At 33.8% G+C, this 16,628-nt stretch overlaps 1 protein-coding gene across 1 annotated transcript in view; it reads right to left on the bottom strand.

Annotated features, from left to right (window-relative positions):
• Window positions 1–16,628, bottom strand: part of LOC148944451 (signal recognition particle 19 kDa protein-like) — a 49,635-nt gene that overhangs the window by 17,931 nt on the left and 15,076 nt on the right. Inside the window, exon 2 of the mRNA XM_089099769.1 lies at window positions 9,477–9,552. Within this exon, the coding sequence (XP_088955895.1) occupies window positions 9,477–9,552 (76 nt within the window). The remainder of the gene's footprint in view (window positions 1–9,476; window positions 9,553–16,628) is intronic.

The raw sequence follows: 16,628 nt of genomic DNA, 5'->3' as shown, positions 1-16,628 counted from the left end.
TCTCTCTGCATTTATGTTCTCTTCTGTGTTAGTAAGCAATACTTGGCAATGTGTCAAGGTCTATAAATAGATAATCTTCAAAATTTGTCCATTTTCAAGTTAGAATAAACAATCACTGGTTTTCAGACTTTCAAGACTTGACACATGGGCTGATTTTCCGAAGTTCCACTTGTATGGTTCTACTACTTCTTTCTTAAAATACCCAAAATAAGGCTGGGAACCAATCACACACAGTGGCGCCAACTCACAAAATGTAGGATGGGGTGGGGGCAAAATGTATTTCAAAATCTATGGGGGACAAAGGTCTACTGCACCACTCGCCCTCCCCCCCCCCTAATTAGCTTCCAGATATACGCACTTTAGGCTAGTTTCTGTACTGTTGCAGTACCTTCTTTAAGGATTTTTTTAACAGCTGTCTTTACTTAATCCCTACCATATTAGCATTGAAAAACCCTATCAGCTGCATAACAGAGGAAAACGATGACAAAAAAAATATGAGAAGGTTCAGAATATTTTCGCTTAGTAAGTACTCAACTCAAATCCACCTAAAAGTACCTTTGCCGACATTACTCCTCTTGTGAATGCTGTTTGCACCACATAGGATACCCCCAGTCTTGATTTTGCCAAAAAAAGAGGTTTACCTCTTTGAAAAAGAAACTTGGAATATGGAAACTTTCCATTAAATTGTCCCATCAAGAAAGGAAAGTAATAACTCAAAATTCATAAAAGTCAGAGTTGAATTAGTTCTTAATATGTCTGTAAAGTCAATATTCAAATTCAGCTAAAAGTACCCTTGCTTCAGTTACTACTACGGTGAATACTGACTGTGTCATATAAAGAGACCCCTGACCTTTTACTCTCTACAGAAAAGTTTACTTTTCTGTAGAAATAATTACTGTAAAGATACAGTAATTATTCTGTAAAAATAAGATATAATTACTTACATTGGCTGCTAAACACTATTAGTAGAATGACCGCTACTTCAGGTTTATTTAAACATAGTTGATAGACTACAAGATCGCCAAATGAAAAGCCTAGCTCCTTGGTTTGGAATTGCAATCTTTTAGCTTTCCAACTATTCTTTAGAACACATAGTGCTGTCTACTTGAAAAATCTAGGCAGGAACGCCTTACCAAGAGCTGTGCCTTCAAGAGCCCCTCGAGTCAAGCAGTTTTTGAACATTTTTATGTTAGAGATAGAAAATAGACCAGGAAACTACTAGCATAGAGATGGCTAACACGCCCAATCTTGAACTAAAGTGCCTAAACTGTTAAATAGCTCGGTTTGTGGAAGGAAATAAAAACTCGGAAATTAGACAAAAGCAGAGGTGTCTCCTAAGCACATGACTGCAAAAACAACTATAAAAATCAGCTAAGATGTGCATGTTAAAATCTCATTGGAAGAAGTAGAATATAGATCGGATTCTAGAGGAAAGCAATATCTAATAATCAGAAGATGAAACGGAAAGTGCACCGAAGTCAGGATACAAACTAGAAAATCACCATTGCTTAAAAGAGGACAAAACAAAAGTCGAATGAGAATAATATTTCATGGTTATTTGTTTTGAAGCCTTCCAAAACGTTCAATTCACGTTACATGTGAAGGTTAAGCTACACAAAGTATTTGGAGAAAGTTTCTACAATAGGAATAAAATTTCCTCAAGCACACAAAGCACCCCTCAATATATTTTATGACTTTTACTATGCATAAACTTAAAATAACTATACGTATAGAATGCACAAGGCGTGTTAAAACCTCTTCAAACCCTTGCAAACCTTGCATGTAGCATTTTACATATTTAAATGCTGTCAGTGATGCACATAAAAAAAATTCCACTTCTGACCATTCCTATTTGGCCAAGGCCCCAAGTTTTGGGAAGGTCTTGTACTTATTCAACAGTTTTCAACACTCCAAACAGCCCTTTCAATAAAATTTCTTAAAAGCAAGGTACTACAACATTACACACTTCTTCAAAACCAGTCTAGGGTAAATAATTGCATCCTGGACAAACTGTCTTTAGTATCCAAAGGAAAGCAGTACAGCAAGACCATCAAAAATTCTGAAAACCAAGGCATATGACAATTCTTGAAAGTCTCTAATAGCTTCATTCACCTAGCTCAAATACTCTCTTTACAATATATATATATATATATATATATATATATATATATATATATATATATATATATATATATATATATATATATATATATATATATATATAAATCATGACTGCTTACTCTACCTTGAAAAGGGGAAAATTCTGAAGATTCTCTCTTGACAGACCTTGGCACACTGCCTACTACATACTAAAATAAATGAAAACTTATGTCCTACAAAAAAAAAAATCCTAAAAAATGTTTTCAAGAAAGTAGATCCAGAAAGAAAATAATGCATCAGCTTATGCCTGAAACCTGCCCCTTAAAAGAGTGAATTACAAAAATAAGAAGAAAAAATTAAAAAGCCTCATTGTGACATACCCATGGAAAATTTTGCAATTCTAATTGAACCAGTGTATGTTCCTAATCTGGGTTACTGTCAGAATGTTGAAATTGTCTCAGTATAGGTACACCTGAGGTTTTTCTGATAGCCCCTTAAAACTGGATTTTTACCGAAACATGGAATTTCAAAAACAAATAAGATGTATTTATAACAAGCAGATGCTTTTCGAAGGGATAACGGGGGGTCATTGACTTTCAGAAATTACGTACACCAATTGAGGTGTCGCTAAGCATGCCAAAAGTGTGCCAAGCACGGTGGAACAGTGCCAAGCGTTGTGGGAATTGTGCGCCGTGTGGTGGAGCTCTGCGGAATAGATTGCGCTCCAAGGTTGTGTATCAGATGGCGGAAGTGGGCGACCCATCGAGAGAAACGACAATTGGAAAAGTTGCAGCATCATAAAAAAGATCCTCTGCAACATGTAAGTAATGTTGTAGTTCTTAATGCAATCATCACTTGAAGATGCGTATTATCTGCGTCCAAGTACTCCACAGATAACTGGACTATACGTCCAGGTTTGTATAAATAAACAGTATGCCATTGAATCTTAGCTTACCCTGTATGCAACCCTCGACTTCGTAAGATGGAGACATTGATAAGAAAACTCATCAGAGAGCAATTTTAAGGCACCTAAGCAGGACTTGGAGGAATCAAACTCTCCAAAAACCTGTTATTTTTAGGATTTCGTTGAAACCATTGATACTGGCTCACCACATATCAAAAGGTTCAACGATGACAACCAATACAAACCAGAGACAAGGCAAACAACTTAATACTTCTTCCAACTCAAGATTTATTATAAACGAATTTGAGCAAACCTCTTTAGCATAGCTTATTTATGTCCTAAACAGCTAAGTTAAACTTATAAAAAATTTGACGCTATCATGGGAAATCGGAAATGGGCACATACAATGGAGTGATTCTTCTTCCCACAGTAAAATACAAGATCTGATCAACCAATGTCCTACTCTTGCTTTTCTAAGAGCTTGTCGCAAGTACTACGTAGCCCCTCATTCATCAAAGTTAATCAGGGATGCCCTAGAGAAGTCATGTATAGAAGAAAAAATCCCAAAGATTTTTAAATATATGTGTTTGAAATTTTCTTACTTTCAGTTGATTAGCAGAGGATAAATAAAATAAATGACTAGACAGGGTTCGCAGTAAAAAAATTATTTTATTCAGGCCAAACATTTTTTTACGAGTAATTATCGCATCTACTTAGTTGGCTAATCTGTCTAACTTGTGCTAAGCTTAGCACACACTGTCCAACGCTTAGCAAAAACCTGTGCTAACCAGCTGAAAATCCATATTTTTCTTTACTCAACGCAAGAACGTATTGATTTTACATCACAACCAGTAGGAAGACCAGGACCAAGATAAAATAAATTTGGAGCTATTTAACTAACTGGTTGCCGAACTTCATATCTTGAAAGAGGACATTACCCTTACAACTAAAAAAACCTGGTCTTGTTAAAGACCTGTCTTAAGTTAAATTAAATAAAAAGACAAGTCTTCTCAAATAAAAGTAAAGAGCGACAATAAAACTTGAAAAGAACAGAAATTATTCCGTATATGAGGGGGCTGCCCCCTTTTCAATTCTCCACTGTTTAAGCAAAAGTTTGGCTTTTTCCCCAATTCCTTGAAAACAAGTCCTCAAAAACAATGGCTGTTGGATTGGAATGAGAAGTATTTTTAAAGCATTATAAAACTTTAGCGTAAAGAGCGAGGGGTTGAGGAAGGAAAAGCCCCGTTCATATTCAGAACAATTTATGTTCGTTTTAAGTAACGGTGTCAATCTTTACTTTCATTTGAGAAAATTTAGTTATTGTTTTACTTAGTTTCGACTTGTTTTTCACAGCATAACCAGGTTTACCCAAAATACAAGAAGGGTTACCATCCGTCCACCTCGATCCTTTAAATCAAAATTTAACTTTTGCACATTAATGCTTCGAGAAGAAGAGCTCAGTCAGTATATTTGCTTTTCAAAATAAGGTATAATTATCTAACTTAAACTATCATCTCCTAAATATGAGGATAGCTTTTTGCATAATTTGCATCAAGATGGCACCCTTTTGTGGGGGAGCTTAATTCTTGCTTCTGAAATTATAAAAGTCTTTACGCCCTAATAGCTTTTAATGAGTAACTTTGAAATTAATATATTTTGCAAATTCAGAATCAGCATACATATATCAGCATGAATAATATACTTTGTTGTTGCAAATTTTGTAATCAAAATTTTTTAGAGTTTCAGTTTCCATCGACAAGGGTTGTTCTTTACTTACAGTTTGTTACTATGATCAGTTTGACCCAAGGCTCTCTTAAATATGAAGGAGGAATACTACTCCCCCTCATTCTCAAAGTTTTAGAGGCGATTAATTCAAACAAACCTGATTATAAGGATGCTCCCCGTGAACGCCCTGAAAACAAGAAGACATTAAATATTGTATTTAAATATGAAGTCCGAAATATTACCATTTAAATTCTCTAAAGATAAAGCTCCCGGTAGCAATTGTCAGCTTCCCCTCCACAAATTCTTATCGAGGCTCACCCCCCCCCCCTCCGTTTTCCACCTCTGTGCCGATAAGCAAATGAATGTAACATTTTATATCAAATAGAAAAAAATTGTCGCAATGGGAGGGGCACTATCCCCCACCCCAGCACCAATAATGAAGGCGTAGACCGAAAATATTCTCAAAAATCAAGAATTGGTACATATCAATTTCTACCTCCCTCCCCCCTTCCACAAAATCATTCTATATCTAGGCTATCTGAAGGCTCAATGAGAGTTAAGAAATTTGGGAGTTAAAATGCACCCTTTGAGGCGTCTGGGTTAAAACACACACCTCAACCTAAACAATGACCCACCGCGCCTAATTGTTCACGTGTACTTATACATTCCCAGTACATCATTTTATAAAATATCGAGCCAATTAATTTATTTAAATGAAAACTTAAAATAAATGTCAGAAAGATTTTTCTTCAATAAAGGGCTGGGTACACGTAGCTGATTTCGGGAACTGATTTCCAAATCAGCGCCGATTTGAAAAGAAATCAGCGTCGAGTTGAGGGTGAAAAATTTTCTAGTTTTCGGCGCCGATTTACAAAATCAGCGCCGACTTTTATCATGATCATCACAAAAAAAAAGAGATACAAATAAATAGTCAGCCAGAGGTATCTGTGGTGAAAGACCCCACTACTGAGCTGAGAACTAAACTGAGAACTAAGCTGAGATCAATCAAGCAACTATTAATAAACTCCAGCTGAATATTTGTGTCCATGGTTTTTTGTTTTGAAAATTTTGCGCAATAAGTTTTTCTTACCGCTATCGTTTGTTCACTGATGCTGAAATTGGTTCCCGAAATCAGCTACGTGTGCCTAGCCCTTAAGAAAGGAGCTATCATCCCCAGCGCCCTTATTTAGGCTTATTATAAATAAGGGGAGATAAGATAGGGATCCCTGTTCCATGAGCTGTAAATGTATTTCCATTGCAATGAGCTGTAAGATATCATTTGCATAATTCGAAATCGACACATTAGCCCAAAAATACATATTACTCGGCTCCTTTATTCTTAGGGCGACAGTTACATTATCATTATAAAGACGCGGTAAAGAGATAGCTCCTGGTGAATAATCTTTCTTAAAGCGGCGTTCACAGAAAGCGTGTCTAGCTAGAATCCCATGTCTAGACACGTGTCTAGCCACAATCCAATGTCTAGAGCTAAAACTACAATTTAGTTTCAAATTGTAATTTCTAGCCAATCAACAGAGCTTATGCGGGCAAAACTTTCAAAATTGTAATCCCTATTTTTACTGTCACAAGCTAATGGATGAGATAAGCAAAAAAATTCCCTTAGTGTGCTTCATTATTTTGCCTTGTGTTGCATATTTGCCTAAAATGAAAAAAACAATTAGTTAGAAAAAAAAACTTTAATTTCAATTTATAAATGTAAACAAAATGATAATAATATAGGAAGTTGACACATTCTGATTAACTGTAATCAGAAATCCTAGAAATTGAGTTCTAGAGTCTAGAACTCAATGTCTAGCCAAGCGCCTTGTCTAGCGTGTCTAGCTAAGCGCCGAATTTTACTTGTGAACGGTCGTTGCCTATACATTGGATTCTGGCTAGACACGTGTCTAGACATGGGATTCTAGCTAGACACGCTTTCTATGAATTCTGTGTTTTCTGTGAACGCCGCTTAAAGGAATAACAATATTAGAATTTTTTGTTCCGTGCGGCGTGGAAAGTTTAACTAACTTCCCATTTCCTATGCAAACTATGAAAAGGTACCACAACAGACTTATCAAGTCCACGATTATAAGCGCTCAGCAACCACAGGCTATGTACACCAGAATGAAATCCCTGCCTAAGATCTAAGCTGTAACAGCATATAAATTGTCAACAGTCAGATTCAAGCAAAACATTTCACACTAAGCGGTACACGTGCTCTCAGCTACTACCCTTCTTAAACCAAAGCTGATTATCAGGACGATAACAAATACGATAAATTTCATCACCAACTAGAAATTCAAACATCTTACATGGCACAGGATCTGCAGTGATTGGTTGGTGGGAACCACACTGCAATAGATCTTTGTCTGACATGAGATATGGTGTAATGAGCCTAAGGCTGAAAGAATCTGAGACTAGACTAGCGGCAAATATCAAAAGGTAACATTAATCTAAGTACTCAATCAAATATAGGCTATCATTAACCAAATACATACCACAGATATTACCATCACTATTAGAATTTTTCTTTTTTAACTTTAGAACAGTCCCGCAAACACAAAAGCCTCTTGCAATTTCCAATCAAATTCAGATTTATATTTAGCTTCACATTGTGTGTTGGAGGGTGAGAACTCAGAAGAGATATATTCAATCCAGTCTTCTTCAAAAGGACAAAAGGAGTAAAAGGGTTGTCTGACTTACCCCTTTTTACTGCATACGATACCCTAGATTCCACTAGGGGATGTTTTCTAAGAAATTACTGAATTCTTCTATAATAAAGAATCGATGCTTCTGTTGACACTTAGCACATTTTCGTTCAGCAAACTGACAAAGTTCATTATACACAACCAAGGCCGTACCCAGGGGGGGGGGGGTTCAAACCCCCTGTTCATACGTAACAAAAATGGATATAAACAAATTTTGTATGCTTTTTTTTTAGTTTTTGTTTGTAACCCCCCCCCCCCTCGAAAAAAAATCTTTGAGTAAAACCCGCTCCAAAAAAAACCCTGGGTACGGCCTTGTACACAAAAGACCTTGGCATGCCATAATCAAACTACAATTTAGACCAAAACTTAGAAGCATGACAGGCTTGAACGACCTCGGAGTACAGATTCCATTTTGAGATCTCAGTTTTAATTCGCACTGTTCACCTAGAGACGGCAGTAGCCTCAACAAGACTCAAGGCATGCATAATTACAGCACAATATACATTGTGGTTTTGATCTCACTGATAATCTCGCTGATTTTGATCGAAACCAGCCTTAAGCAGGTGATAAGTAACTTGATTCTTTTATAGACTTTGTCAAAAAATTCTGACGTGGATAGGAGTGTAGGTAAAAGCTCAGCACGTGCAAGGAGTACTACACCAACAGAGGGCCTTTCTTTACCACAAATTTTAGCCGCTATTCCAAAACTTTCATCCATCCACCAAGAACAAGCAGGTTATGGACACTATCAGAGAGAAAATGTCCTGGCGGGCATAGAACCTTATTCAGCAAAAAGCCATTTATGTTTAGTCATACTTAATGAGCAGCTCATTTTTTCAGCTTTAGAGCTTTGTGACACTTATAAGAATAGCAAGGACGATCAATTTCCACAAGGGAGCAAAGTTTCTAGAATGGTGATGTGTGTTATCTCGTGCTTTCTTATGTGGCCCACTGCAGTTCGAGCACTTCAAAGGCTTCTCACATTTATGGGCAGCGTAGCCATAAGCCTGGCAATAGCAGCATTAAGCGGGGAGGGAAGGAAGGAACTTGTATTCGGAAACAGGTAAATGCTTATTACCAATAACAGGGGGATTATCAGTAGCCAATTGCAAGGAGGCTCTTTGAAGGCTCTTGCACTTTGAAGGATCTCCTTTCAAACAAAATTGTAGCTTGTGCGCAATTGAATGGTATCTAGGCCCATTTCCTTAACTAATGCTTGTTGTCCCAGGGGCAAGGGCCCAAAGTAATAGAAAATTGAGCATAATATGTAATGATACTCCTATATTCTTATCCACTTGTCTAAAGAAAATTGACACAATTTACAGTAATTACCATACAGTAGGAAGCATTTCCAATCTGTCTGATCTGAGGCCTCTGAGTAGAATCCTGGACAATGCCCCCTTCAGGGGGATGCAGATTTTTAATTTGTTGATCCTAAATATGAGGTTAAATAGGGAATACAAAAACCTAAATTTAAAACAGATTAAGTACACATTTAACAAATTCTGGACATGCTACATCTTATTGAAGATCGTAAAACTCTTTTGACACAAGCTTGTACTTGGTTTATTCAGGGAATGGTCCTAAATGATCAAATTTTAATCACTAGAGGTTGTTGAGACTAAAGTGTGAACATCCTAAATCAAAACATATAAAGTGCATAGTTCATGAATAATGTTAGATTTCTACAAAAGCTGGTATTAGAGGGTTTTCAAGCTAACTGACCACGAATATGTGGGTACAATTTCAATACAGAACTTCAAAATCAGAAGATTTCACAAATAATGTTTGATTCTCACTAAAATAAATTAGAACAAAAATTAATAAAATAAAACAATAATTTTCTGCAAAAAAACAAACAAACAAATTAAAGCTTGGCCTTTTTTTATAGTGCAAGTTTCTGAACGTTACGAAGTCACTTTACATGAGTATAATATTTGGATTAGGTTAAAATTTTTAAAATAAATAAACATTATTAATAGGATTCTTGTCTGCAAGTTTCTACTTGAAAAAAAAAAAAAAAAAATCAGCTCACACACCTTATCCTTTGGTACCTTTCTTCCTTGCTTTAAAGTTTTTGTTGAATCCAAATAAGCAGGATAAATACAAATCCACCTAAAATAGTAAAAAAAAATAATTATGAAACCGTTTTCTTATAATGGAACCAAATCATAGCTTCTTTTCTCAGATAGAACTAAAATTTCATTTGTTAATTTTGCGCATATTCTCTAGGTTTTAGTATGTTTTTTGTACCTTGATACGGTAAGTTTATATTTGCTGTAGGGGAAAATATAGGTACAACAGCTAATAAGCATTTAACACAACAAAGTCTTAATTATATTCTTAATTTCTTTTTACAAATGGTGTTTCTAAGATAAAGAAAAGCACCATGGACAATATGAAAGCTCTAACTACGGTGTGTAATATTTAACCTTTCTTATTATTTTAAAAAAAATGAGAAATTAAACAGACCCGAATTTCAGAGCCCGGTCAAAACGTCAAACCCCTGCCATTTCTAATTAACATATAAATTCAAATCAGGCAAATTTTATAAGCCACAACTGAATACATATGATTTAAATTATATCAAAATTTATTAGCATTTAAAGAACAAAATACCCTGAGGGAGAGGGGGGGGGGATCAGATATCCATTTATATTCTGAGCAATGCTGATTAAATATGAATATGCATTTACCTACAATTAGTCAGTTAGAGAGCTTCATTATCATCATTAGGTCTACTGATCATTAGGTAAAGTTATAGAGAATAGGTCTCATTTGATTCTGCTTGAGTATTAAGGAAAATGCTGTCCAAAATGGGATTGGATAAGTGAAAATTGCCGTTTTTTGGGCACTACTTTTTTAATATTTAGCCACTCACTTGTCAAGCCAACAAAAATGAATTTATCCACATATCCCTCTGTATAGTAGCCTCCAATAGTAAACAAAACAGCCCAAGTTTCACATATAGGAATTTTATCAAATTAAAGTAGGCAACTATCTAAAGTAGGCTACTATCTAAATTAAAGTAGGCTACTATCTTATTAAAAATACTTCACAAATAATTGAGCAGCCACTCTGGATAAAATTGCCATGAATAGTACAATCCTCTGAATTGCAATTGACTCGTTTTGACTTCCCTGAAGGCGTTATGCTTACAAGGGAAAGCAGAAATGTCCAAAAAGCGATTTGCACTACCCTATGAGCAAGAACCATATAATTTTATTTTTTTTTTTCTGTGCTAAACACAAAACTTACAATCCAAATATAAGCATGGCAAGGAAATTCAAAATAAGTGTGTCATTTGAAAACGCTTTTGTTTAAGATGTGAGTTCTAGTGTCATTTTTCAATTTTATACTAGTGGCAGTGGCATATTTAGAAGGGGGTCCATGCCCCCCCCCCAAAAAAAAAACTCCCATTTTTGAGTTGAATGTCTTGCTCTCAGCAATCCCCTTGATTTTTTGTTTTATTCTTCGATAATTTATAGGATAGCAATAGAATTTCTCCCCTTTACAGGTCTTTTATATATCAGTCTCGGTATAGGTCCTACGCTTCTAAGATCTCTCTCATGTCCTTAGCTGAAAAATGTCATTCCATCCCTTTGCTCAAGTCTCCAGTAACCCTTATTCCATACTTATTGTGATTACATTTGATCAGGTCGAAAGCTATGTAAGCTTAGTTGCTGGTTTTGAAGGTGTTTATCCTATTTCACTCACTCCTATATTCTCTAAACTATATGAAGGATTCCTGCAGATTGGCTAAAAGAAAAAATCTTACCTCTTAATGACCTGAGACAAATCAGGAACATCAATCCACCTCTACTTCCCATTACCTTGTTTCTCTTATTGACTCAAATGGGAAAATTTTTGGAAAACCTAATTGCTGGCTAAATTTAATTTCTATTGACCTTCAAAAAGCATTTGATCTTCAAAAAGCATATGACCTTGTTAACCACAATATTTTAGTTGAGAAACTTGATACTGATTTTCAATATTGATTCTTTACTGGTTAAATTGGTTGCCTCCTTTTCATCAAATAGATCACAGATAGTCAAATATCAGAATCATTATTCCAGTCCCCTCCCTCTCCACAATGGGACAGGGAGTCCTCATAGGTCCCCTCCTTTTTTCTGTTATGATAAATAGCCTCGCTAAGGAATTTCCCAACAGATGGAAATTTGTGGATGATCTAAACGTTGTTGAAACCTGCTACAGAAACTTAGTAAGCAGCTCTATGAGCATCCTCAATGATATTGCAGATGGCACTTTGGACTTAAAACATGAGAGTAAACCCCTCTAAATTTATGATAATGCCAATTTGTTTCCTTAAAACCTCACCCACTTTCCTTAACCCTGCCCCCCAGACATTTCTGTGTCTTTGTTTAAATTACTTGGGGTTACAATCTCCTCTAATTTAAGTGGGATATCCACGTTAAAGATATTTTCCATAGAGCCAATGCGTCCATGTCTCTCCTTAAGCTCTTAAATAAATTTATCGTCCCCCATCCCATTCTTTGAAGATATTAATTTAAAAAAACAAAGTTTTTCCAAGAAAAGTAAAGAGCAAAGTTGAAGCTGAAAGCAAACAAAAATTATTACTTCATAGCCTATCTAACATATATCAATAAAACTAGTACAAATAAATCAACTGGTGACATTTCCCTCTGTTTGTAGGATTACGGAAAACTAGCGCTTCACTGAAAACACAAAAACCGAGCATAAAAAAAAGAATATTGATTTAGGAGTCAAAAGTAAGTACATAGCCTCACAAAAACAAACTAATCTATAACGATTTTCGTAGTCTTACAGGAGCTGTAGTATCAGTAACTTTTAGTATACAATTAAAATTATCTTAAAACTTAGCATAAAAATAATAAGTTTACAGTCATTAAACAGCATAAAAAATAATGGATTGATTAATCAGGTAACATCTTGGTCTTACCTAGTATTACTCAAAATAAAGAACATACCAACCATAATATGGACTCTGGAGATCCAGTTATTTCTCTATATAAAACGGAGAATTTCAAGTTGTGATACAAATTTTAAAGCGAGTCTGTAGTCTTAATGCTAATAACATTCTTTCGCTTCGAACTTGTCTAAAAAATAATCATGAAATGTCTTTTTCAGATCCAAAATGACAGTCAATCATGATCTGAGCTCATTGTACAGAAGTGAGACCAAATTAAATGAAAGAATAAACAAATAAAGCAACAATCCGAAAATGCTTTACTTTTATACTGTTAAAAGTGCCCTTAAATGTTTATTTTTACTGTACCAAAACTTTTATATTGTTTTATGTTTTCAGTAAAGTGCTAGTTTTCTTTAATCCAACAAACATAGGGAAATATCACCAGTTGGTTTATTTGGACTAGTCTTATTGATATATGCTGGATAGGCCGTGAAGTAATAATTTTTGTTGGTTTTAAGTTTCAACTTTGCTCTTTACTTCCCTCGGAAAAAACTTTGTTTTTTAAATTAATCTCTGCTCGTTTTTGATTAAAATTTAGTTTAGAAACTACACTGCCATGATCCATTTTGTTTTACAGAATAACTTCTGTTCATTTTAATGTTGCTCCTTAGTTTCAGTTCAAAACTCACTTTTTTTTTAGTTTCTAATCACCTCCAATCTAGGGAAAAATAGTGTTGTTTCTTTTTGTTTCTTTTTTTTAAGAAGAAATAGAACTTTTATTCTTTGTTTAAAAAAATTAAATTTAGTAGCACTTAAGAAAGTAGCTTGAGGCAAGTAGCTTCGACACAAAAGGTTAACTAAGCAGACAGGTTTGCATATTGAGATGCTTGTGGGAGATTTCGCTAGCTCAACAGAAATATGCCTGTAGGCTTAGGGAGTTATTTGACCTGTCCCTAAATAGAAAAGCCATTCATTGCTTACAAATGAAACGAAATTTTAAAAAAAGATCATTTCTTGTGTATGTACAATAAATGGTATATAAACTAAGTTTGTTTTCATTTCAAAAATTTTGGGAAGAATTACCTGAATTCTCCTACAGAACTGTTTTCATTTGTTTTTCTTCCTCTTTGGATGCAAAATCTTGCGTATGGAGAGAATATTACAGTGAAATTGTCAAGTAAATAATTTGAATAAGTAAGTATAACAATAAGTAATCCTTCTTTTAATATATTAATTAAAAAAAAAATTCCACAAAATAAGTTTATCAAAAAAAAGTGAAGAACTCCATTAAACCAAAAATGAACAAAAATAGAATCAAATTATTTACCAAGCATACAACTACCACAAAATCAGTATCAATAAATAAATGACACCCAAAACAAACAGAAATTAAAATATGTCAAACTCAAAACGAGCAGAAATTAATCTGAGTAGGGTTCTAAGCCCTACGCTTTCTAAAAGCCAGAGTATAATTTGTATTTTATTCAATTTTTTTTTTTACATGTTTTCACTTTTATAACCTTAAGAAATCAAAAATTAATTAAGATTTTATGGAATAAATATCAGCATATGTACATTAATCTGACAATGCATATTTTTTTCAGTAAATTCATTTGAATTTTTTTCGGTTCTTTACTGAAAATGTTTGACACTAAGAGCTCAAAATCTTATTCTATGGCCAAAAAAATGTATTCTTTTCTTTTCTAATTCTTATATAGCAATTTTTTTTTAAAAATTCTTTTTAATGTTTTCACTTTTATAACTTTAAGAAATCAAAAATTAATTAAGATTTTAAGGAATAAATATCAGCATATGTATATTAAACTGACAATGCAGATTTGTTTCAGTAAATTCATTTGAATTTTTTCCTTGAGTTTCCATTTCCCTTGAAAATTTTGAACGACAATTCTGTGAATGCAGAATAAAAATACAATTGAAAAATTAAAATGAAAAAGAAAAAAATTAATACCGTTTTTGACACATTTTCTTGACTAATAATAAATATATACATTGGTGAGTGTGTAATAATAATTTAAGCTCGAAAGATAACTAACTTACAATAATAATTCTTCTCATGATAAATATTACCTTATTAGCAGTCATGTTAAAATTACTGGGAATTACAAAGTGGAATCGGAGCTCTCAAGCAGGGATATAGCTCCAACATTTTATTAGGGGGGGGGGAGAGACCTCAATCCGAACAGTCAAGAGCATGGGCTATAGAATGATTTTTTCTCCAAATCATTGCCCGCCTGAAACAACGCCACTGATTTGAAGGTTATTTTTAGAAAAGGAAATAATTATGAATACATTTTTCAATAAATTCATTTGAATTTTTCAGCTCTTTACTGAAAACGTTTGACACTAAGAGCTCAAAATCTTATTCTATGGCAAAAAAAAAAATATTATTTTTAACTCTTATATAGCAATTCTTTTAAAAAAATTCCTTTTAATGTTTTCACTTTTATAACTTCAAGATATCAAAAATTAATTAAGATTTTAAGGAATAAATATCAGCATATGTATATTAAACTGACAATGCCGATTTTTTTTTTAGTAAATTCATTCGATTTTTTTTCAGTAAAGTACAAATTATATTCTGCCTTTTAAAAAGCATAGGGTTTAGAACCCTATTCAGAGTAAGTCTTGGTTAAGCCTGGGCATGAATTAAAAAAAATCGAAAGTAAATTTAAAAAAAAATACTTTCAACTATGACTGGGGGAGGGGGTTGTTTTCATCAGGGAGTATTCTTAATGGGGTTGGAGAATTTTCCAAGAGAAAACACCAAAAAACCTGTAGATAATAGCCTAAGCAATTAAAATATTTCTGAAGGATAGATTGTCTTTGGACTCATCAAATTATTAATGTCTAAGCTTTTATAGACGAAAAACACGCCGAATCTAATGAACTAGCTTTGCTTATTTTTTGCACCATAGTAATTTAGACGAGAATGTAGCATTGCCCTTGAAAATTTTGAATGAAAATTCTTTGAATGCGGAATAAAAACACAATTGAAAAATTAAAATAAAAAAGAAAAAACTTAATACCGTTTTTGACACATTTTCTTGACTAATAATAAATACATACAAAGGTGGGAGTGTAGTAATAATTTAAGCTCGAATGATGACTAACTTACAATAACAATTTTTCTCATGCTAAAAATTACCTTATTAGCAGTCATGTTAAAATTACTGGGAATTGCAAATTTGAATCGGAGCTCTCAAGCAGGGATGTAGCTCCAACACTTTATGGAGAGGGGGGGGGCAAGAGGAATCTCCATCCAAAAAGTCAAGAGCATGGGCTATAAAATAATTTTTTTCTCCAAATCATTTCCCGCCTGAAACAACGCCACTGCTTTCAAGGTTATTTTTAGAAATATAATTAATTATGAATAAATTTTTTTGGCCATAGAATAAGATTTTGAGCTCTTAAGATTTTGAGCTCTTGAGGAAGACAAAGCCTCTTCTGAACTTAAACAACCATCCCTTCCATAAAAACCTTAAATACCCCACTGGGCATAACTTACAATCCTTGCCCCTTATGTGTGGGGTTTGTTTCAACCCCAAAAGCCAGGTTATATTATATTTAGACTATTTTGAATACAATGGCTATCTCAAAATTTCTATTAGATACATTTTCTAAATATCTAAATATCAAATATCAGTAAATATCAGTATATGTATATTAAACTGACAATGCACATTCATTTGTATTTTTTTCAGTCAAGCGTAACCTCTGCTCTGTCTCTGGTACGCCATAGCAATTTTGAGCCCTACTTACGTTACTTTCAACTAGTTTTGAGTTTGACTCGGCTATTGATTGTAATTTCTGTTCGTTTTGGGTTTCATTTATTTATCGATGCTAATTTGTGGTAGTTTCACGCTTGGTAGATTATTTGATATTATTTTTGCTCATTTTTTGTCTAATGGAGTTGTTTACTTTTCTTTGAAAAACTTATTTTGTGGAAAAAAATTTTATTGATTAATTTCTATTAATTTTATATTGACATAGTCTTTTCAGAGAAAAAAAAAATTTTTTTTAAATCTTTTCGTTTTTTTTAAGAATTTATAGTTTGGCCTGCTATTTGTATGCCGGAGAAAAATTTTTAGAAATTTTTAACAGCATACACCCTCTTAAAAATCTGAACACAAATAGTAGTGTTTAATTTAGTTTCATACCTCCTCTAGTTGACCTGAAATGGAAAACTTGATACCATTAGCAAAAAAATCTGTTTACTTTCTTTGATAGCTTGGATACGCTTACACTATTTTTATTTGGT

Source organism: Artemia sp. Qi Xiang Cuo, chromosome 14 (assembly GCF_049724085.1).
Source record: "Artemia sp. Qi Xiang Cuo chromosome 14, ASM4972408v1, whole genome shotgun sequence".
NCBI lineage: Eukaryota > Metazoa > Arthropoda > Branchiopoda > Anostraca > Artemiidae > Artemia > Artemia sp. Qi Xiang Cuo.
The sequence above is the reverse complement of the archived record's forward strand: the minus strand, read 5'-3'. Positions and strand labels throughout refer to the sequence as shown.